Source organism: Xenopus laevis, chromosome 4S (genome assembly GCF_017654675.1).
Source record: "Xenopus laevis strain J_2021 chromosome 4S, Xenopus_laevis_v10.1, whole genome shotgun sequence".
Lineage (NCBI taxonomy): Eukaryota > Metazoa > Chordata > Amphibia > Anura > Pipidae > Xenopus > Xenopus laevis.
Window position 1 is genome coordinate 77,335,281 of NC_054378.1, and position 23,808 is coordinate 77,359,088.

The 23,808-nt window shown below is 38.0% G+C and overlaps 1 protein-coding gene across 6 annotated transcripts in view; it reads right to left on the bottom strand.

Annotated features, from left to right (window-relative positions):
- Positions 1 to 6,221: 6,221 nt before the first annotated feature.
- Positions 6,222 to 23,808, bottom strand: part of ssbp3.S (single stranded DNA binding protein 3 S homeolog) — a 31,914-nt gene continuing 14,327 nt past the window's right edge. The window contains exons 5-19 of one of the 6 annotated variants that reach the window (XM_018260924.2): positions 15,265 to 15,354; positions 14,894 to 14,974; positions 14,275 to 14,334; positions 14,000 to 14,063; positions 13,841 to 13,917; positions 12,960 to 13,039; positions 12,822 to 12,870; positions 11,178 to 11,213; positions 10,939 to 10,993; positions 10,702 to 10,772; positions 9,423 to 9,501; positions 9,021 to 9,049; positions 8,585 to 8,686; positions 8,166 to 8,221; positions 6,222 to 7,601 (exon numbers count right to left, since the gene is read on the bottom strand). In XM_018260924.2, the coding sequence (XP_018116413.1) occupies positions 8,213 to 8,221; positions 8,585 to 8,686; positions 9,021 to 9,049; positions 9,423 to 9,501; positions 10,702 to 10,772; positions 10,939 to 10,993; positions 11,178 to 11,213; positions 12,822 to 12,870; positions 12,960 to 13,039; positions 13,841 to 13,917; positions 14,000 to 14,063; positions 14,275 to 14,334; positions 14,894 to 14,974; positions 15,265 to 15,354 (882 nt within the window). In that variant the 3' untranslated portion in view covers positions 6,222 to 7,601; positions 8,166 to 8,212. The remainder of the gene's footprint in view (positions 7,602 to 8,165; positions 8,222 to 8,584; positions 8,687 to 9,020; positions 9,050 to 9,422; positions 9,502 to 10,701; positions 10,773 to 10,938; positions 10,994 to 11,177; positions 11,214 to 12,821; positions 12,871 to 12,959; positions 13,040 to 13,840; positions 13,918 to 13,999; positions 14,064 to 14,274; positions 14,335 to 14,893; positions 14,975 to 15,264; positions 15,355 to 23,808) is intronic. The other 5 variants (XM_018260919.2, XM_018260920.2, XM_018260922.2 and 2 more) reach the window with 5 other exon arrangements.

Sequence of the window (23,808 nt, forward strand, 5' to 3'; positions counted from 1 at the left end):
CCCCAAATATAGCCCATATAATCGTGTTGTCCGAAACATGTAGTGCTGAATAAAGAATATTAACTACATTGAAGGCTCTCCAGTTCCTGTTTTCCCCATATAATCGGTCCTCTATAGGTAAGCAGGGGACACCTGTAGTTTTCCAGTGGCATGTGATCAAGAGGACTAACTTAGCACAAAGCTTAAAACAACTGGCATTCCAACAACTGCATTTCTTCTCAATAAGCAGTTAATTTAAATATTGCACATTGGGCAATTTAATCTTTTAATCTTCTATAATTTTCTTTGAGTCTGCACAAAGTGAAGAGTGAAAAGTGTTAATTAAAAAAAAATTATTTTCTTGTACCAAGAAAAAAATGGTAGAACCTACCTAACTGCCCAGTATTCAAAGAAATAACTACTGTGTATTTGCCAAATTACTGGGCCTACCTCCTTGGCTGAGCAGTACTACCCATAGGATGTATTGGCATAAAAGGGACATGGGAGAAATACATTTTGCCAAAGATATCAACAAGCACTTTTACAAAAAAACTAGTTGGTTTCACAATTAGGAACAGTGTTGGTAGACCAGACTAGCTGACAGAAGCCACTGACCCAAAAACTAGATCACATAAGAATGTGTATGATAGTGAAAAGATACAGTTGTGTTCAGAATAATAACAGTCAGACATCACTAACCAGAACAATCAATCATTTACTAATTCATTTACTAGTCAGTATAGTAGAGTAATAATTATATTCATGCGTGCTGATTATGAGTAATTAAATCATCAATTGAGGCTTGTTCAAAATAATAGCTTGTTACAAATAGCAGTGAGATCATTCATTGTAAAATGAGTCATTCCATGGGGACATTGTTTAGAAGAACGGAGTACTTTGATTAAGAAGTTGATTGGTGAGGGGGAAACGTATAAAGAAGTGCAGAAAATGATAGGCTGTTAGCAATGATCATCTCCAGGGAATTCAAAAAAGTTCTAAAGTTAACGGAGTTCTGGTGCAATTAAAAGATGTCTATGTGAAGTCAAGCTATCAGCAAGAAGCTTGGCAAAAAGACATACTGAAGAGGATACAAGTTGCCAAAGAACACACTGATTGGCCTAAGGAGAAATTGCACAACATTTTGTGGACTGATGAAAGCAAGATTGTTGTTTTTGGGTCTAGGGGCCACAGACAGGGACACACATTTGATACATTTTTTTTTCATGTTTTGATTTTGAATAGAATGTGCAGTGTTACCAATGCATTTGTGTGTGTGGAAATTAAAGCTATAAGGATTTTCAGCTTAATTCACTTTTTTTTTTTTTTTAAACACACTGCTATTATTCTGAACACGGCTGTATTTGCAGCTGTAAGTCATTTTTCATGCAGGAGTTTATCACGTTGTACTCAAAAGGATAAGGAAAGATCAAATCACTGGTGACCTGATACTCATCTTCTTTAATAAACATGCACTGACCCAGGGTACCTTTCCTCTCAGCACTGTGTGGCCATGTTGTTTTTGCAGCATCTCTTATGCCATCCTGGGTGAGTGGACGCACAACACATACATTGTATATAGATTTCTGTACTGCGCATGCACAAGGGATGATCAAGACACTGGATAAATATGGCAGATCTAACAGCAAAACAAAGAAAAGAGCCCAGGTTCAGAAGCAGCTGGAATCCCTGTAACTCCTTTAATGATTTGACTTTTCCTTCTCCTCCAATTTCCTTGCTCTCAAAACAAGCAGTGCTATCATCGTTTTAAGACTGAAATGATCTATCAAATGTAAACTGAGACTTTACATTTTCCTGAAAAGGTAATGCAGCTTCTTAACATACCTGATTTTACATTTCAGTGCTGTAGTTCAACACTGTTTTTTTTTTTTTTAAGGTTCCTGCTGGTGTATGTGGCTTACAGCCAGAAACCTTTACGAAGTTTTGGGCAATGTTTCTGCACGGAGCAAATTAAAACCGATTTATGGTGCTATTCAAAAGAACGAATTGCTTGCCTCAGAAGTGGCTGACATTGGACATAGCGATGAAAAACATGATCTGACCCAGAAATGTTTGTCCACACATTGGTGAAGCTGCCATGCAATGTCTGACATTTTTCATAATGTATTATATTGTAAGAATAAAATACAGTAATATTTCCTTTTACATGCTGTCTTTTTTTAGACTAGGTTGTCTATAAATGTTAAAAGCCCATATAAACACAATTTTTAAAAAAATATTTTACATAGGGAGCAAGTGAACCCAAGCCCCAAAATGTTATTTGGTCCCCAAGAAGATTAGTATATACTTTACTGAAGACTGTTGTTGGGTTGGGAAGGTGCTAGGAATGTAATACCTCTCTTGCATCTGCTACCTGTGCACAAAGAGGTGAGTGGTCAGGCAAAATCAGTTTGCAAGTATCAATAGTTCAAGCAATGGCTAATCACGTTAGACTGGTGGGTATAGAGACTCTGGGACAAAAATGTAGGTGGGGAGTGATGGACCAAAAAGAATGCCTCAGAAGCCCAGCTATAAGACTATTTAAAGGACAAGTAAACCATGAAAACAAACTTATGGAAAATTGTTTAGACTCTAACGGGGGAATGTAATAAAAATCGCTAACGGAAAAACTATTCGCAATGCGAAAAGTTATGCCTTTGCGCGATCAAATTTTGCTTTGTGCGAATTTAATATAGCTTTTGCGAGCCCGGAAATTGTTTAGCGACCACTTCCGACAGAGAAAGACCGTTTGCGAATTTTATATTTTGCGCCGATGCGCAGTCAATGTAATAAAACTTCTTACTGAAAAAGTCGTTATGTTTGCTCCAAAAGATTATGACACCTTCAAGCACTTTTTATGAGTGCGCAATTAAAATTCGCAATGCGCAATTAAAATTCGCAATGCAATAACAGTTTAAGGAACAATATTACATTGCGAAATGTGGATTTTTAGTCTTATTGGTGCGAATTGTTTTGCTCTTTGCGACTTTTATTACATTCCCCTGTTAGAGCATTCTTCTAAGCACTTTTGTAATTTCTTATGTCTTTAGTCTGAAATATATAGACAATGTTTCAAACTATTAATGTAATGAATAATTTAAAATAAAGTTGAAGGGTCATAAGTTTTGTTTTTTGTCAGGAATCAGCTTCAACCGTGCATGCTCAAATTGGTGTTGAGCCCCGAAAAAATACAAAGAAGTGGAACATGGTGCTTGGGAGCTCCGATGTGTTCCTCTGCAGTTTAGGGTCAGATTTTTTTTGAGGGGTGTTTTTTTGACTAATATACAGTGGGGAGAGGGGGCAATGGGAGGCAGTTTAGGGGGGGCTTTTGTTCTCCTTTAAAGGACCAGTAACATCAAAAAAAAATGTAAAAAAATTCGTTAGTACACATCAAAAAATAAACACCAACACAAATTATACTTTAACATCACAAAGCCTTTATTAAGAAATAATTTACAGAAACTGCACTTCCTGTCCTGTACAGAAACAGCGAAAAGGCGACCATCGATCCTGCTGAGCTTGATGTCTCCTCCTGGCTACTTCATGGATGTGATGCAGTGACTGCCAGGGCCCCCTTCCTCCTCCTATACGATGGATGATGTCGCTGATGAAGAGAAGCGGCAGCCAGCGCAGGGGGGAGAGAAACCCATTCATGAAATTAGGTGTTTTCAGTCACGGCGAGGACTATCGCCGGAGCCATATGGAGCCTGACTGTGGGACTTGCGCTTGGAGCAGCGCTGTCACTAGACACCGGCTGTAAAGTTCATACAGTTTCCTTCGATATGCACTCAGGAGGGGTGCTCAGGAGGGGTCAGATGATCCCTCCTTGACCCACTAGAACGATCGCCGGAGCCATACGGAGCCTGACTGTGGGCGTTGCGCTTGGAGTAGCGCTGCCACTAGAAACCGGCTGTAAAGTTCATACAGTTTCCTTCGATATGCGCTTAAGAGGGGCGCTCAGGAGGGGTCAGATGATCCCTCCTTGACCCACTAGAACGATTGCCGGAGCCATACGGAGCCTGACTGTGGGAGTTGCGCTTGGAGCAGCGCTGCCACTAGAAACCGGCTGTAAAGTTCACACAGTTTCCTTCGATATGCACTCAGGAGGGGTCAGATGAGCCTGCCGTTGTACCTACAGCTGCTCATTGCTAATTTCATGAATGGGTTTCTCTCCCCCCTGCGCTGGCTGCCGCTTCTCTTCATCAGCGACATCATCCATCGTATAGGAAGAGGAAGGGGGCCCGGGCAGTCACTGCATCGCATCCATGAGTAGCCAGGAGGAGAAATCAAGCTCAGCAGGATCGATGGTCGCCTTTTCTGTACAGGACAGGAAGTGCAGTTTCTGTAAGTTATTTCTTAATAAAGGCTTTGTGATTTTAAAGTATAATTTGTGTTGGTGTTTATTTTTTGATGTGTACTAACGAATTTTTTTACATTTTTTTTTGATGTTACTGTTCCTTTAAGGGTTATGGTAGCTGGGAGATTTGGCACCGATAGGAAATCTGTGCTACCCATGGGCAAAAGATCTCCCAAAAATACCTTTTCTTTGGTGTCAGTGTAAATAATGTAACTACAGCAAAATGCAGAAGACAATTTTAAGCAGTTACATAATTCAAATGTTTAATGCTGGAGATTCACACTGGCACCAATGCAACCTGATCAATCACTGTTTTTGGTAAAAATTTCTACATGGCAAATAATTTACTTAGTAAGTGTAGTAGAGTAATAGAAAACCAACAGTGCTGCTGATTCTGTGTAATCAAATCATTAATTGAGGCTTGTTCCAAATAGAAGTGTTCAAAATAATAATAGCTGTGTGCCATCATCCTAAAGGCAATGTGGGGGGGTGTAGTATGGGCAGATTTGACCATTTCCACACTCGCTATAATACAGGACAGCATTTCTACCAGCAGTTACAGAATAATAGCACTCTGACATCACTAACCTGATCAATCACTGTTTTTGGTAAGAATTATATTTCTAAATAGCAAATAATTTACTAGTAGGTGTAGTAGAGTAATACAAAACCAACAGACCTAACAGTTATGACATGCATGCTGCCGATTCTGTGTAATTATATCACTAATTGAGGCTTGTTCCAAATAGCAGTACTAAAATAATAGCTTGTTCCAAATAATAGCAGTGTGAAGTTCAATGAGTGAGGTCATTCATTCTGTGAAAAAAACAGGTGTCAATTACTTATTTAAGGAAGGAAGGCAGCAAATGTTGTGCATGCTGGTTAGTACATTCCACAATTCTTCTGCATTTCTTGGTTTTCCCTCAGAAACAGCATTTTTTTAGATCACCCCATGAGTTTTGTATTGGATTAATGTCCGTGGATTGGGCTGGCTATTCCATAATGTCAATCTTGTTGCTCGTTTACTGGTGTGTTTGGGGTCATTGTCTTGTTTAAAGGGCATTTCATCTTCAGCATAAGGCAACATGACCTCTTCAAGTATTTTAATGTATTGAAACGGATCCATGATCCCTGGTATGTGATAAATAGGCCCAACACCATAGTATGAAATACATCCCCATATTATGATGCTTGTGCCACTGTCTAGTGATTGTTCAAAAAGAACAATCTTGCTTTTATCAACCCACAAAACATTACACAATTTCTCTTTAGACCAGTCAGTGTGATTTTTAGCAAACTGTAACCTCTTCAGCATGTCTTTTTTTTATTTATTTATTTTTTAACAATAGGACTTTGTGAGGGCTTCTTGCGGTAGCTTGGCTTCCTGGAGCTGATCATTGGCAGAGTGTGCCATTTTGGCTTTTCTTCTATCCGTTCAAATGGTATTTTTCAGTTTTCTTCTGTCTTTCAGGTTTTGGTAAGTATTTGAGATAATTTTAAACAGTCTTTCATTTTCTGCACTTCTTTATAATGTTTTACCCTCTCTAATCAACTTTTTAATCAAAGTACGCTGTTCTGAACAATGTCTGGAACAACCCATTTTACACAGATCTTCACAGAATGAATGGCCTCACTAATTGAACTCCACACTGCTATTTGGAACAAGCTTATTTGGAACACTGCTATTGTTTGGAACAAGCCTCAATCAATGATTCAATTACACAGAATCAGCAGGATGAATGTCATGACTGTTGGATCTGTTGCTTTTTATTACTCTACTAGTAAATTATTTGCCTATAAAGATCAATAAAGGAGCATTTTTTCCTATATTAATGATATTAGCATATCATCTGCTCTTTAATGCAGTAAGAAAGAAAATCCAAATATCGAGTGTTCAGTTCAGTTTATTAAATTTTTCCAGCATGGAGGGAGAACGTTAATCATTTCATTCCAAGCTGTCCTATAGCAAGAGACAATAATTTAACTATCCCTTTTCAAATACATAACAAGTTTCTCCCATGAGATAGTCCTGAGAGGAGCTGGTTTTCCCTCCTTCCAGCCATTTGACAAAAAAATGCACAATAATAATAATGCCCAAAACTAGGCAAAATCAAATTATTACTTTTAACAAAAGATAAAATAGAATAATGTCACAATTTGTGATCAGTGTCTGAGCCAACATCCCACTCAAGCAGGACTTGGGTGAGGTGCAGAATACCATCCCTTTTATTAAACAATCATTGAACCAAAACAACATGTATGCATGTAGGTACCAATCTTTTATGTAGATCCAGAATGAGAAAAGCAAACAGATACGATGCTGGCTTGCGGCAGACTTCCAGGCTGAGAAGGGTACAGTAAGAAATAAGACCAGGCAGTGGTGACAAAAAAATGGAAGGGAAGCTGTGGGCTGTAAACAAGATATTCTGCCATGTACTTTCCTCCACATGCTTTTCAGATTTTTCTTCTTCACGGGAGCTTACAAAAGTCTGCATTATTATCACTAAAAATACGTTTTGCCATCTAAATCTCAAGCCTTCAAATCTTGCTAGTATTTCCTCTCTGGGAAAAGAAATGAAAGATAAAACGGTTTCTCTGGTGAGACCATCTTCCTTTTTGTCCTGGACTTACGGAGTAAAGTTGCACTCGCAGGAAAGGGGAGGAGGAAAATGAAAGTCTTGGGTGTTTCACCATAACATCAAGTCTTTTTTTCATGAGGTAAAGAGAGACTCATGTGCAGATCTGAACAGTCTCTGCACAGTAACAAATACACATTTTAATTGATATTGTCTTGGGGGAACTGCGCAAAAAAAGAAATAAAAAAAATATTCTTTGGAGGGATGTGGGCAACTGAAATCTTCAGTTTGTTTGAAAAATTAAACGAAGGCTAGAGACACAAGAAATTTCCTATTTCAACTATTTTCCTTGAATATCACGTCACAGACATAGAATAAAAAAAGGGAGACAGCAATGAGATCCATTAATTGAAGCTTCTTCTATTGCAAATGGGAAAAAAAATCTGTACATATATAAATCCTCAGAGCAATTTTCATGTCTCGAGAGTTTTGTCCTCCATGTTTGATGGAATAAAAAGTTTTGCCTTTTTATTGCATAAAACCAAACCTGGGGAGCTGTCCCAGGAACCCTTTCACATCCAGACAAATCATCTTGCTTTATCACGGTGACCTTCCAAGCAGCAGCGGAGTTGAGTATTGTCTCTAGGAGAAGATACAGGAGGTCACACGCTCATTGTCATGCTGGGAGAGTACTGTAAGAGAAGACCCGTGTGAAACATACTATCCATCACACAAGCCTCAGCCAAAATTTACTATGATCCTGTAGGTGCCACTCAAGGAAAAGGTGGGAATACCATCTAACAGAAATGCACTCAGTGCTGTCCATGCTAATGACTCACTATTCTATATGTTTGGTGAAACTATTTAAATAAAATGTTGCCTCAACAGCTACAATGATTTCTTCAAATGGAATTGAGGGGCCATAAAAATGTCTTGGAAGACTACAACAGGCTTTTAAAAACAATGTATATGTGACAATTTTCCAGGAAAATGTTGCTTTTCTCGTAGCAATGAACACCTGCCTGTACGTAAACCCAGCTGCTCTATAAGAATGATTGTGTTTGATTGGCTACACCCCCAATGGCATCAGACTATGCTCTTTGGTGGCCAAGAAATAGTATTTCCTTAAAATGGAGCTAAATTAGGGATGCACAAAATCCACTAAGAAAAAACAAAAACTGATGTAAACTTAGCACTTGAGTAGATTTAGATTAAGGTGATTAGGACACTATGGGAAGCAAAAAGAAAGGTCATACCCTGTAAGACCAACTGCTGCATATTCAAGTCACAGTCAGCAGCACCTTTAAACAGACTAAGGAAAAGCAAGGGGAAATTATACATTACAATCAATCAGGGTGTGTGGGTGATGTTTCTGCATCTATATGTAAGTCTTGGCTGTCAGTTCTGATGAGTGCAATGAAAAAAGCATATAGGGTATTTAATGGAGTATATACATACCCGTCAATATATCCACTGGACAAATTCCAAGAGGAAACTGATCAGTGGCTTTTTAATTGTTTGGCACCAACATTATCAACATGAATGTTTTGTATGCAATGCCCATACAAAGCACAAAAACATTCGCTTAGATCAGAACAGCCAAAGACAGTGTGATGGCACATGTAGTGGAACGGCAGCGGTGAGCAACCTGCAGTGGATACCAATGGAGACTTACATTGTCATTTTGGAAAGAATGAAGGAAGTTCCCTCCTAACTCGCCATCATCCCTTGGTGTCCCTGGAGGATTACTAATGCCACTTAAGTTGTTTGGGGAGTTCTGCATGGACAACAGACAGACAATATGCTTTTAGAATCAAGCTCATACAGTTAATATTTTGCACATAAAGAATGCTCAATATTCCCTAAAAAAATTAAATTAGATTTGTGGCATCAGAGTGGGAAAAAAGTGTTACGTATGCAAAGCTGCATCAATTTATTGTCCATGGAAGTCACATTAGACATGCACTTGCACCTTCATTATTTTGGGGTGTTCTTTATACAAAATTCATTTCTCTGCTTCCATAGATGTTCTGTGTTGCAGATGGAGTGAATAAGTAAATGCTATCAACCAAAGGACTGATGCCCCTTGATCAAAGCAAGCAGTCACTTACCTTCGGAAGTCCATCCATGTCTCCTGACCCTAAGAAGAAAAATAATTAATCAGGTTCAGTCCACAAATAATGGATTTAACTTATTTACAAAGTCTATTGTTAAAAAGGTAGTTTAAGGCCCTGTCATATTTATTTGCACTCCTCTTATTCAGATCACTGCATAGTTGCTATGGTAAACTAGTCCCTAGTGACCAGATAGCTAATGAAATTCCAAAGTAGAGAGCTGCTAAACAAAACAAAAACAAAATTGTCTAAGATAATCACAGTCTACATCACAGGAACAGTTCACTTAAAGTCGAGCCATTCATAAATGACTGCAACAGGACACAACTATTTAGAGGTAGTAAGAATTAGGCTTTAAGGGAAATGGAAAATCGAAAGCCTTATTTTACCAATATTTACCTAACGATCCATTCATATGGTGAGGCTCCATCCCACCCATGCCTCCCATCGGGCCGTCTGAGCCAGGTCCCATTGGAAACTAAACAGAAAATATAGAAGTCAGAATGGTCTGATTGTTAAGCGCCATCATTCCTGCATCTTACTAAAGTTTGTAAGCAATGGATAAACAGCAGGCCTACGGATTGCAACATCCATGTCAATTGGTTACAGAAATAATTTAAATGTCAGATATAAATAATCTTGTATAGAAGTAAGCCTACACAGAACTCATTTAATATGCTTATAGTAGAGATCGGTTAATAGAGACATCAAGCAGAAGTACTTTCATGCACACAAAACACACCCCAGTGACAAAAACAAACATTTACAGAAAATAAAACAGGATTAAAGAAGACTCCAGAACAACTAGAGTAATTGGAGTGTTGAAGATGCCTTCATGTGCCAGGGCTCTGTTTAACTGGGGAACAGTGCAACAGCTTCCATTTATGTCAAATAAAGTCTTCAAATAAGGCAGTCTGACCTATTGAAGTAACATAGGCCGTTACCAAATTTGTGCATTTATAAAGATATTAATTTACTTGGGAATTGCACACATGAATAATGCATAGACATTCTATGTGCAAATAAGAAAAATCATCAAATCTAAAACAGGCCTCACACAGCCAGATTGAGGAGAGGTCACCAAACACGCAGATCTGGGCCTAATTTGGCCTTCCATCTGTATCCCATTGGATCAAACATGCAGGCCCGTCTGGAGAAGACTAAATGAACACACAGATGGGAGTCCTTGTCCAACAGGATTTTTAAACCTGCCCCATTTTTGGCCAGACAACTGTCAAAGAGGGGGCGCAAAACACAGGCAAATGTTCTGATGACTGAATAAAGGAGGGGAATCATTAGCTTATATTTGTACCGTTACCCTGCACTGGCAAAATGGGTGTGTTTGCTTCAGAAACACTACTATAGTTTATATAGCTGCTGTGTAACCATTCAAGCACAGGATACACAGCAGATAACATATATTCTGAAAAATCCCATGGTATCCTACAGAGCTTATCTGTTATCTGATCCTGTGCCTTTATTTCTTTTTCAGCTTTGAATGGCTGCCCCCATGGCTACACAGCAGCTTGATTACAGAAACTATACTAGAGTCTATGCAGCACAACAGTACATTGCATGCTCATTACTTTAAAACACTTTCACTTTTTGGTGTTAAGTTACTTTAAGGTACAAATGTATTGATAGATCTAAATTCTGTTGTAGTGAAATTCAGTCTTACGTTTGAACGATTTCCTGATGGTGGAACAGGATTTATCATTGTATAGATGTTGTCACTTGAATTTGTTGACTCTAGAAAGAAAAAAAAAAGGAAAAGAAAAACTATTTCCAAATCAAAGACTAATCAGTTATGGTTGCTTACAAATATTTTATGAATATCTCCATTTGTTGCACCCTGGCTTATAGACAGGCACTTTCCACTTAAAGCAAATTATCGTTGTTTGTCCGACATACATACCTGCAGGGCTGGGCATTATGGGTGTTCCTGGAGGACCTCCACTTCCAGGGGGACCCTTATTTATTAAAAAAAAGTTTTTTTAAATTTATAAGTCTATTATGTTAATTTGTTATACTTTTTTTCTCAAAGCATACAAGGTAGATATGACAAAGAAATAACAATGCTGCTCATGCATTCGACAGACATGGTGCTAGTGACACTGTGCTGCCTTACCAAATTTTTATATGTAACCAACTTACCCCATATGTGCCGGGTGAGGAAGAGGAGTAGGGAATCTGTGAACAGCAAAAAAATGGAAAAATTCAATTATTTATATTAAATACAGTATATACACACATAGGAAGGTAGAGCTGTGAAGTCGGAACAGTTTTGAGTATCTGGAGACAGTTGCCAAAGAACTTTAAATACAAGCACTTAATATAATATGATTTAACAGATTCTAAGGAGGATATGGCAGAACAAATCTTGTTTCTAAGAACAATAGTTTAGTTAATTTTGGATTGTATTCTACAGTTATATGCCAGGTACAATTAATAAAGTTGTTTTAGGGTTTTCAATTGTTTTTGGTTTATGTAGTTTAATTTTGATTTTTATTTAGAATTAACCAAACAATGCAGTTTATGTTTTTGAGATTTTGGCAGTAATTAAATGATTTGTATGTTGTGCACTTAACTTCTTTAAATCAACTTGGAAAATACATTAGAAAGAGGAAAACCAAAAACTGAAAGTGCATCAAAGTAATTAAATTATAATGTTATAATACGCAAAAGTCATGAATATCTTGTCAATTATATCCTTATAAATGGTGAGTTCTGATGTCATCAGTTATAAACGGTGAGTTCTGATGTCATTTCTGTCACATGACTCACTGAAACGTGTGTATTATTATAAATACAGTACCCCTGTTGCAAAATATGAGGATATTAGAAGTTACCTCAGAGTTCCATGACCTTCGGCCTCGTGTTTTTATAGGGCCATGAAACTCCTTGGTAACTTATAATATCCTTATATTTTACAAGAGGGGGTACTTTATTCACTATATAATTATGTATCTGTAACAAGATTCAGGGGTCAGTGAGTCCTAAGGTTTTCTGATCTTTGTTTTTTAAAGGAACAGTAACACCAAAAACTTAAAGTGTATCAAAGTAATTAAAATGTAATGTACTGTTGCCCTGCACTGGTAAAAGCTGTGTGTTTGCTTCGGAAAGACTACTGTAGTTAATATAAGCAAGCTGCTCTGTAGTCATGCGCCAGCAATTCATGCTGGGAAAAAAAAAAAACCTAAGATGCAAGTTATATCGCACATAACAAATAAGCCCTGCCCCGTCCAGCACAATGGTGTTTTATCTGTTATCTGCTATGTAAACTGTGCCTTTTTCCATTTTTCCTAGCATCCACTTCTGAAGAAGTGGCGTGAGGCCAGGAAATGCATTAGGTGTATGGTATGATGTGATACTGCCTTACAAGAGGCGACTTTTTGGCCACCCCTTGTAACTTGCCGCTCACTCCTGCCTGAGGCAAGCTTCTCACCTTGCCCCCATGGCAGGAGCAGCCCTGTGCATTCCTGCAGCTTCAAAAGACTGATTTAGAGCCAATGGCTACCTCTAGAAATACAAGGACACAACAAATTGCACTCTCAAAAATGCAGAGGTTAAACACTACATTGCACCTGGCATCAAGTAAAGCAAGTAAAACACAGTGCTAGAATCCAGGAACAGACTCCTCAGCATAACCAAAAATCCATAGCAACCAGTAATAGGTCTGTTTTCATTGCTCTGCAACAGACCAATAAAAACTAAGATGATTGTTTGCTATTCATTACTTGACTGGAGCAACTTTCAACCATATTTCTACTTAACCATTTAATTTAGAGTGACACTTACAGAATTGCCACCGTTTGGGTTTGGCCACGGCCTGCCTGCTCCGGGACCCCTAATAATGGCAAGAATAAAAGACAAGTCAATAAAAGTTAGTGCAAAAAACATGAATTTCTAGTTCAGCCAAACGTTTTTGCCCCTTACATGTTCATTCCAGGGCCTAAGGAGTTAGGTGGTGGTCTCATTCCACTGCCATAATTCTGCAACGATAACCAAGGATCAGACTATGGTAACGAGGGGGCAACCCAGAAGAAAGAAGAAAACAAGCGTGTTAGTAGGTTAAAACAAGGCATATACAATACATACAGTAAGTTAAAAACAAATAAGCTTCACCCTACAGTAATAAAGGTATATTTCTTTTTTTGCATTTAGGTGTTTTTAAAAAAAAAAAAAAAAAAAATTTAAGGGCCAAGAACATGCCATCAACTACTGTCATCGGCTTTATCATCTCTCTCAAAATACATTACGACTAGTCAATGTTTCTGAGAAGATTCTAAATAGAACTAAAAGGAGAAAAATGTATACGGTCTCTGCATTAAGCTGTATACCCCCCCCCCCTTTTAAAAAAAGCAATCAATGGCTGGGCTGAAAATACATTATTATAAAGGCAAAAAGTATTGTGTTTGCTATTTCATGAGCTACACTGAGCAAGGGTAGATAATTAGACCACACAATGCAATCCCTCTGCATAATAGACTTAGATTTACCTGTGCAATGGTAAACAACTTATCTACCTTGCAAGGACCAGAAAATAGAAGCTTAAATTTACATTTTTTCACTGTATAGCTCAAGAAGCATTGATTTTTTTTGTGCAAAACAATAGGCAAAAAGTATGTTCTGCCCAAGTCTTATTCACTGAACTAATTTAGAAAATGGGGCATACTGCCCCTTTACTCCACCAAATCGCTGTCCATGCTGTAAGAGCTGCACAAGGCCATATTCATACTAGCAAAAAACAAAACAGAAAAACAATACAATATGTTTAGGAATGATCAACAAACACTGATATTAAACACAGCCCTTACCTGAGGCCCGGGACCCATAGGGCCCATTGATCTGGGAGGGTTCATTCTTTGCATAGGGCCTCCCATGCCAGGGTGTCCTTAGGGAAAGAAACAATAAGTTGTTGAAATTATAGTGTGCAAGGGAGCCGTTAAGTGATCTCATGAAGTGAAATAGGTTACCTTGCCGAATTGGATCCATGGAGTTTGGTAGTAAAGGCTGAGATCCAGGCACACTTCCAGGAGGCTGGAATGATAAGTGAAAGAGTTGTAAAATGAGACTGTATAAACCTTTTTTAAATTAGTCCAAAGGAGACCGTAACAATAGTATAGGATGATGGAGTTAGGCAAAGAATAGATTTTTTGAAATGGAAAGAAGATGAACAAATATTACTGTAAATTAGGCCAATTATTTTTCTGTTTCCTGATCTTGGTCATAGCAGTTGATGGCAACATACCTGATTACTCATTCGTATGTGCGGTCTTGGCCCACCGGCGTACCGAGGTGACATAAAAGGCTGTAACAAAACATAAAAGGCATAGCTAAAAATCTGAATTTCACATGATATATAACCTTCCACTGAGGTGCAACAATTTAATACAGTATGGTGTGATCCCTTATCCAAAAAGCTCTGAATTACATTAAGGACACCTTCCATACAAATATACGCAAATAATTAAAATAATTACAATTTTCTTTAAGCATTTGTTTTTCTGTAATAAAAAAACAGTAACTTGTACGGACTATGCAGAAATTTGTTTGCAAAACTACCCTATTGGGTTTATTTAGTGTTTAAATGTTCTTTAGCAGACTAAAGTATTATAATCCAAATTATACAAAGACCCCTTATCTGGAAAATCCCAAGCCCCAAGAATTCCAAATAAAAGATTCAATATCTGTATTGTCATGTCTGCTAAAATCTGCTCATTCAGATGTAGAAGAACAAGAAAGGGCTGTTTTAATTTGGGTACAGTTCATATTAGTAATAATATTTAAAAAAAAAAATGCAGAAATATTCCATGACCTGGAAATGTATAATTTAATTTTTAGCATACACTAAGCTGCCATATTAGTACCTGACTGTGAGGTCCCATCATGTTGGGGTTGTGAGGAGGAGGCTGTGAATGAGGTGATGGTTGTGATCCAGGAGGACCCTGCTGAAAAGAATACGCCAATTAAGTGGCTTGCAAATTACATTCATTAACATATGTTAATTAGCCATTTGTACTTTTTTCCATTTTTTTTTTCTAAATATTTAGGACATTTGAAGCAGCATTATCATTTACAAATAAAGAGCAAATGCTTTCACTCATACATTAATTCACCAGGAGATGGCTGCTCTAAAAGGGGTTACTGGAATGGTACTGGAGTGGTCCTCTCCAGCATTAACATGGAGAATCCTGCAGAAATGTTTACCAGTAATATGTGCAAATAACCTTAGTCCTACCTGGAAGAATCCTGGTGGAATTGGTCCTCCGGGCATCCCGTCATTTGGGGGAATGTTCCCAAGAACCGGACTTGGAGCAGCTGCTGCACTCTGGAGATGAGAGATGACATGGTCATTAATCCAGCAAATAAAAAAACAAAACACATTTAATGTCTAACATTATTCTCCAGCCACTAAAGGCAACAGCATTAAGCTTGTTACACTTTAGAAAGAAACATGTGGGAGGAAATCATACATTATGATTTCTTGTTCTATGCTATCGTCTCCAGTTGGTTATATTACTGTAAAATGACGAATACCTTCATGGGCGGAGAGTTCTATACAACAGAAAAATCAGTTGTGAACAATGCCTGGCCATCCAAAGTAGGAAAAAATTAAACCAAAAACTAGGGATGCACCGAATCCACTATTTTGGATTCGGCCGAACCCCCGAATCCTTTGTGAAAGATTCAGCCAAATACTGAACCGAATCCTAATTTGCATATACAAATTAGGGGTGGGAAGAGGAAAACATTTTATTTCCTTGTTTTGAGACAAAAAGTCAAGTGATTTCACGCCCCGCCCCTAATTTGCATATTCAAATTTGGATCTGGTTCAGCCTGGCAGAAGTATTCAACCGAATCCTGGAAAAATCCCGAACCGAATCCTGGATTCGGTGCATCCCTACCAAAAACCAAATAAGCCAAACCAAAATACAGCACAATTTACTGTTTATTATTTAGTTACAGGTTATTGAAGCACAGCATATATCTAAAAACTAGAATGTACATAAAGTAAGGAAAGCTTACTTTAGACTATTCAAGTTTGTATTATGTAAATGGAGTATCGAGCACTGAAAGCATCTCTTGGCCTGGAGTGACAATGTAGAAGATAACCAGCAGGGGGAGATATATCTACTCACATTATTCAGCCTGAAGTTGATGGTGACTACCCCAGTCTAGTCAAAATCATGTCCCAGATATGAAACCCTGTAATTCTAGCACATATACAATGCATTTGTATATGAAAGTGGCAAAGTCCCTCAGAAATGTTAGTAAACAATCTGACAGATCCTAGTGTTTTGGTCTTATCCAGGGAAAGCAATCACGTGGAAACATGAAAATATTAGCAAGTATTCATTAAGCCCCATCATATTCTGCAGAGCAGTATATAAATTAAACATCTAATAGAAATACGACCATGCTGGAAGGAAAGCCTATACAAGCTTACGATCTAAAGGTTTGGAAAACAATTGAAATAATGATGGCTTGTAACTTGTCAGACAGAGGTCACTAGACTATAAAGGTGGCCATACATGGATAGATCCGCTCGTTTGGCGATGTCGCCAAACGAGCGGATCTCCCTCCGATATGCCCACCTTGAGGTGGGCAATATCGGGCAGATCCGATCGGATCCTAGCATTCGGCAAACGGGCGGTCGGATCGGGACTGTGCAGGCAGGCAGGTTTAATTGGACTCCAACTAAGCCTTTTATCTAATTTATGTAATCTCATCTTCATCAGGGAGAGCCATGTCACGCGCTGCTCTATGGGCAGGGAGAGTTCCTAAAGTCACCAGTCAAAAGAATGGAGAATTCTCACACGCTTTCACAGTACCGATTTTCAGGCTGTCACACTAGTAACAAAATCCCATTGAATGCAAAGCGTGAAGTTACGAATTCAAATAGAGAAATACATCACTGTAGGCTGTTGCTTGGGACAGCACAGTGGTGAAAGGACCAGACACAGCCCATGGCTAATTCCACTATAAAATCTGCCCCTGCTCTAACCAATTAACAAGGTTACAGATACAGAAAAAAATTAATTTTTTTTCCTAATTCTTAACATTCCTTTTGATTTTTACTTTAAATTCCAAGCAGAGAGCACTTTTATTTCCGAATGCTTATATTTAAGATAACGTAAGTTAGTAATACCCTGTAATGGTTTTCTTTCTAGCACCTTTGGTGCTATATTTACTTTGTGGTTTATCTGAGATATTGTACCACCTTTTCTCATGTAAAATGATTTCTATATAGTTCATTATCTTATTGTTTATGTACAATTTCAATAACAAAAGTTTGGAGGAGGAAGCGATACATTAGAAACATTTTTTGTTTCTTAAAGGACAAGTAAACCTTTAAAATAACTGAATGAAAAATTGTCTGTCATTTCCATTCATTATTTATTTACTTTTTATTCCAAGATATTAAGGGATACAGGTACTGTTAATATGAATGAATTTTGTTACAACAGTGCCACATGCTGGTCAGTTTCCGACTATTTTGACCACCAAGTAGTCAGAGAGGTTGTCAGTAGAAAGAAAGAAGGTTGTTCTGATTAGGAAATATTTGAGAGCGGTTTCTTAAGTAGAAGATCATCAGAGCAGCCGTCTTTCTTTCTCGTGACAACTTCCTTGACTACTTGTGGTGAGTGGTCAGAATGGTGGGAAACTGACCAGCAGGTGGTGCTGTTGGAACAAAATGCATTCATATTAACAGTACATGTACTTCTTAATATCTTGGAATGAAAAAAAAAAAAAACCAATGAATGTTCATTGCAAACTTTCTTAGAATAGCACTCACATTGATTTTATATCCACTTATTTTAAATGTTTACTTATCCTTTAACAATACTTACAAGTTTACAAGGCTTCAAGAGCACGTTTATCATAACCAAATCAATAAAGGCTATTCGTTTTCTTCCAGTCAATCTCTAACATGGAGTGAAGAACTTTATGCAACTAGAAAATTGTCTTTTTTTTCAATAGAAATTTTTCGTAAATATTATATTTACAGAAATCAAAAAAAAAAAAAAATAGGTAAAAAGTAGATTAAGAGCAAATAGGACTATTTCAGCAATATGCCATGCAAATTAAAGTGCACAATATACACACGCAGCCAAAGGCTTGAACAGTTATAACAACACAATGCTGCTAAAATATTATTGCTAAAAATATGTTTGCTAACCAAACCCCCAACTGGTTTCTATTTTGTGGAATTCTTCCATTAAGTCCTCTTTTAGCCAGACCTCCCGATAAGACTATCTATTCAGAAACAATACCCATGGTTCCCACGTTTTCCAATATCTTTTACTTTTATTATGAAGTATATGGGTTATTTCTTCCATCTTCCTAGTTTCTTCAACTACCTGCTGCCACTCCATAAACCTTGGAGGAGCCGAACCTTTCCAATGTCTTACTGACCTAGCTGCATTCAGTAAGTGCAAGGTAAGTGGATCCCGCAATATTTCATTTTTGTCACTACCTAGGCTTAGCAGGATTAATGGAGCATCCACCACGCTAACATTTATAGATGTTACTTCTGTTATTACTTTCAAAATCTTTCCCCAATAATCTTTCATTTGTACCATATATGGACACGAGTCCCCTTATCTTTGCCACATCAACAAATATCTGAATTTTCTGGAAACATCCTTTTCATCTTAACTGGGGTAAGATGTCATCTTGTTACGAATTTATAATTCATTTCCCTCACTCTTGCCACTCTAGATGATTTATGAACTGAGGCCTGAATCTTATTCCACATTGAAGGGGAAATGTTGATGTTTAAATCCTTTTCCCACTCCCTGAGCGCTGTATCTTCCTCTAAAGAGATAGTTGATAATTTATATATAGTGGAAATTGCTTTATCAAGGATGTCTTTGCTCTCCAGTATAGCTTCCCATTTAGTTGGCTCTCCATTCCATTCTGCATCTTTAATTTGAAAATTGTCTTTTAGGGTAAAAATGAGATTGCAAATTAATTTGTTTCTGCAGATGTGAGAGCCAGTGAAGCTTGGGCACCATGACATTACTACTGGGTAATGTATGGCTTTTCTAAAAAGCGACCAAGCTCCCTTGTGTAAGGGATTGGATTAGTCTGCTAAATCAGTCACATTTCATGGTGCTAAATACTGTTTCCATCAAGAATCGGTTTCTTTTGATTTCGTACATCTTAGCCCAGTGTCCTGAATTAACTTTTTCAGAATTTGTCATATTCTGACACAATTTGCAAATGTCTTTCACATTTTTTCCTCTTCTACTGCTGTGACAGTAGTAGATTTACATTTAATTTCAATCTGCTTTGTTTATATGACAAATTTAAACTCCTTGTGAACAGGACTTTAAACACTTTATATTTTCCAACCTGCATGGGGTGATGTGCATTGTGTATATTTTCAGTTAATTTATCCATTACAATGTGCATATAATGGATAAAAGTAACCTCAAATGAAAAATAGCCAAAACAGTTACTTGGACAAACCTTGAGCAGCAATGTTGAATGCCTCAAATCTATGATTTCAGAAATGTACGTTTGTGATATAACAATTAATGATATAGAAAAGAGAGCATGGAGCCATAGCAAATTATACTGAATATTTCTCGATTGGGAAAAGAAAAAAATAAGCTTCCCTCTCCAGAAAAAGGAAGGATCTACGATGTCCCCTTTTAAAGTTATTTCATGGGCTGCTCAAATGGCACAATGCCAGTCACAAGTGTAAACCTAACAGAAGGATTTTTTTGAAGCAGTCAGATATGGGTGACATGAGGACATAAACCGGGTGTAACAAAGCAATTCCACCTGATCACAACCATCTTGTTTCATTTTCCCCAGAAAACCCTTGTGCGCTGGGGATAGTGCATGCATGTTTGTAAAGCTGTAACATTTACTATACAGTGAATGCGCTGCCCCAGGATTGTGCAATGGATCCTTGGGAAAAATAAAACCAGCACAGTCAATTAAAGGGCATGTGTCTGTGGCCAGCTAGCCATTGTAACAATGACTGCATAGACAAGGCTAAGGCTAATTCCAAACGGGGGCCTGCGGAAATGCACAGGGCGGAATCAGCACCAAAGCTAGCATGATCTTTCTTCTTTGCCTGCACCTGAAACTGCTGTATTGGTCGGGACACACATTGGTTGCAGAAGGTTGGCGAGGATGCAAACAAACAAAAATTATAATCAGTGCCCCTTCATGTATAATATGTGGGTATTTTTCATAGCAACCCTAAATAGAACATTGACCTATTCTACATACATCAAGTGATGTTTACTAAAGGCAAACAAACAAGGCAGGTGTGAAGTGACGACATGAATCGGTTAACAGCCCTTCCCATCTGCCTTTGTTATGACATCCTCTATTGTGATGGCCTGCAGGGAGAGTCCAGAGTGAGAGGCATCTGTTCCATTCAACAGTCTCTATGCCCTGAGAGCCATCAGTCAGGGATGGCTGGGCACTGAACTCTGCAAGAATTTCACAAGAGAAATCTTACAATTCTACTTGGGCCCGTCCTCACTATACCTGGCCCTCTAAGATTCCAAAGCTATGCATGATCATTCATATGTGACAATTCAGCTGCAGCAAAAAGCTCCCTGAAGTTGTATACAAGATATAGTCGGTGGGCTGATCTGAGCCATCGTATTAATCTCAACATTGTAAAGCAATAGTTCGTAGAGAGGAAATAATCTTAATTTTTTTTTTTATAAATAAGTGGTCTGTACCATTTACAATTTCTCCTGTGGATAAACACAGGCCGAGAATCAGTTGATCCACTGGCCTATTTTAGCTCCTGTGTCTGCAACAAAAGGCACTGCATTAGGCTGGGTGAAGACAAATGGAGCAGAGTTTAGTGTGAAAATGCATATTCCTGTGTTTCCATGCCAAAATCTTCTGTGTCTGTACCCAGGCAGACACAGGAGTCATCATAGGCCAGAGGATCGGCTGATTCTAGGCCTATGTTTAAACGCAGGCTGAAAAACTGCTCGCACGTGAATGTAGCCTTACGACAATCACTATTCTGGGCAGTATGGGCATGTTCACAGGAGTAAACAGCCATACACAAGCCTAACATTTCCATAAACTAGGCAAGATGTTTCAGTGGTAAAGATTGCGGTCATTGGCACTGGAACAATGAAAATCGGTTCTCTGGAGTCATGATTTGACCAACAAATGGTCTGATGAGTCTGGGTTTGGAAAATGCTAAGAGTAATCTTGGTAAGTATAGGGTTAACAGACTGTACAAGGGCACAGAAAGTTAATACGTAGTTAGGATCACAGACATAGAAAGAAAGCTGCAGGTCGAAAATTGTGATATTAGCAGTCTAAAACTGCTAATACCTCAAATTAGTAAAGGGATAAGATAAACATAAAATAATTTTAAAGGAGAATTAAAGCCTATCTAAAGAAGTAGGCTACAAATGTTGTACATTATGTTTTGAGCTTCTGTACAAGCCTAAAGTAACCACAGCTCTTTAGCAGTAAAGATCTGTTCCTCCAAAGATGCCCCAGTAGTTCCCAATCTTCTTTTCTGCTGATTCAAAGCACATGCTCTGTGCTGCTGTCATTAACTGAGCTTAGGGACTGACTCACAATATAGAGTTCAAAGAATATAAATGTCACAATATAAGGATGATTAGTATTTAATACATACAATTACTACATGGCAGCACAGAAATCAGTGCACCTAGCATCAGAATTTAATAATCAGCACTGTAGCATCAGCAATATAACAGACAAACCTAATTTTCTGCTTGATAATTTGCAACGACCCCTAAGCTTAGCTTCTCAACAGCTGGTCAGAGCCAACTGAGCATGTGGGTGTCAGACAATTTCCAAGATGGTGACCCCATGTGACAAGTTTTAAATCCTGGATCATTGCATTTATATAAAATATGGAATTTTTTGCCATATTCATATTAAGGGTTTACTTCTCCTTTTAAACTGCTCAGAGAACCAGAAAGCATGTTTAAATCAAAGGGTTAGACCCTTTAAGAATTAACAACAGTCTTATGTCCAAGAACACTGCAACTTTCTCCTGTCCAGTGGAGGAACTATATAAAACTAAGCACCAAATGACTAATGAAGAATGAGGGATAGGATCTGATGCTCCTTACATGGGATCTCCTAGATGTCCCAAGTAACACCATGCCAATTTGTGACAGGAGGTTGCCTAGGAAACACATTCAAGCACTGGTTCTTAATGGAGGTACATGTTCCCAAATTCCAATGTAAGGCTTACTAAAAAGTCTGTGCAGTTTTGTGTGTATAACTACAAAAATATCTATCGCTGTTGATTCTCAAAGGTTTGTGTTTTTAGGAAAAAAAGCATAGTTTGTTGCATGTTTTTTTCACTGTTGTTGAAAACACCATTTCACTGGGATGAATGGAAGTCTCTGCTAGTAACATCCAGCTATTGTCTTTGTGTGATTATGCATCCGATATGTTTTACCAGTGGATAGTTACATAGGTATATTTGGACATGTCGCCCACAAGGAGATTTCTTATAGACGACAAAACTTCTCATATGCCATCACCTTTACTTTACACATCATGATTAAGCAGTTAAAGCAATTTGCACTTTGTTTAGCATTAAGACTATGCTATCTTCAAGGGAGAGAAAAGAAAGCTTGGCTGAGACAGAGCACCAGTAACATAAATGTAAACCTCTAATGATGTGAATGGTTTTGCCAAGATTACATAAACTAGTTGTAGATTGACCAGAGAATAAATGTTTACAACCCCCATCACCCAAAAAAGTAACCATTGCTGCAAATTTCAATTATTGGATTGCAAAAGTTTTTCCTGTGTTTATGAACCTATTCCATGAGATTTTATAATAGCTACCGATTGTTTCTTAAAATAACCATTTATTTAAATGTGTAAAGCTGCCAGTAATAGCAGAAGAAGATAAGGCTCTCTATAGGCATTGAGAAACATAGCTGTTTGCCACTCATGTCCTAAAAACTTAAGCACGTCACATAAATTACTATGTTCTATTGCAGGAAAAACTTCCATCTATTTCAGGAATCATGTATATCCACTTGAATAAGCAAGGGGACCCAATTTTTTGGGTCCCAACCCAGAACTTAAAAATCCCTAACCTAAAAAGTTGACAAACTAACCCAGGAGGAGTAGGCTTGTCGAGAAGCAGGAAACTGTATTCTTGGAGCTGTGATTCAAAAAATTTTTTAAAAAAAAACACTTTCATAACACTGGGATTATACCAGGGTCTTCATCAAATGGATCTCATGGAGAGGAAGAACAGAATACATTTATAATGATGAGGAAAATGCATTGAAATCTTAGAAAAGGAAAACACATTAATAAAACATATATCTGTAACTAATGTATACCATGCAATCCACATCTTACCCCAAATGAAACAAGACACCATTCAATAGTCCTGCAATAAATCCTAAGTGATTTCATTCCTAAAGTCAAATGTTTGTATGTCTCAGGTCTAACCAGCCCAAGACTTCGGTAATATCTGGGCCCAGAACACTAACCTCCTGAGAGTAAACTAGATTTGGCCAAACATATGAGAAAATACAGCTACATCCTACACAAGGTTTGGCATAGACACCAGTCCTACAGTGTATTCTAGGGGAATGCAGCATTTCTGTAGCCTTTGTTACATTCATTGTGCCACCGTCAAACCCTGACCCCCCCCCCCCAATTGCCCATAATCTTCCCTCTAGGCCTTAATCATTTATGCAAATAATGCCCTTCCCCCACCTAATCTGCGCAGGGTCCTTCTCAGAGCATAGTGGCTGCTTACCCTCTAAAACCA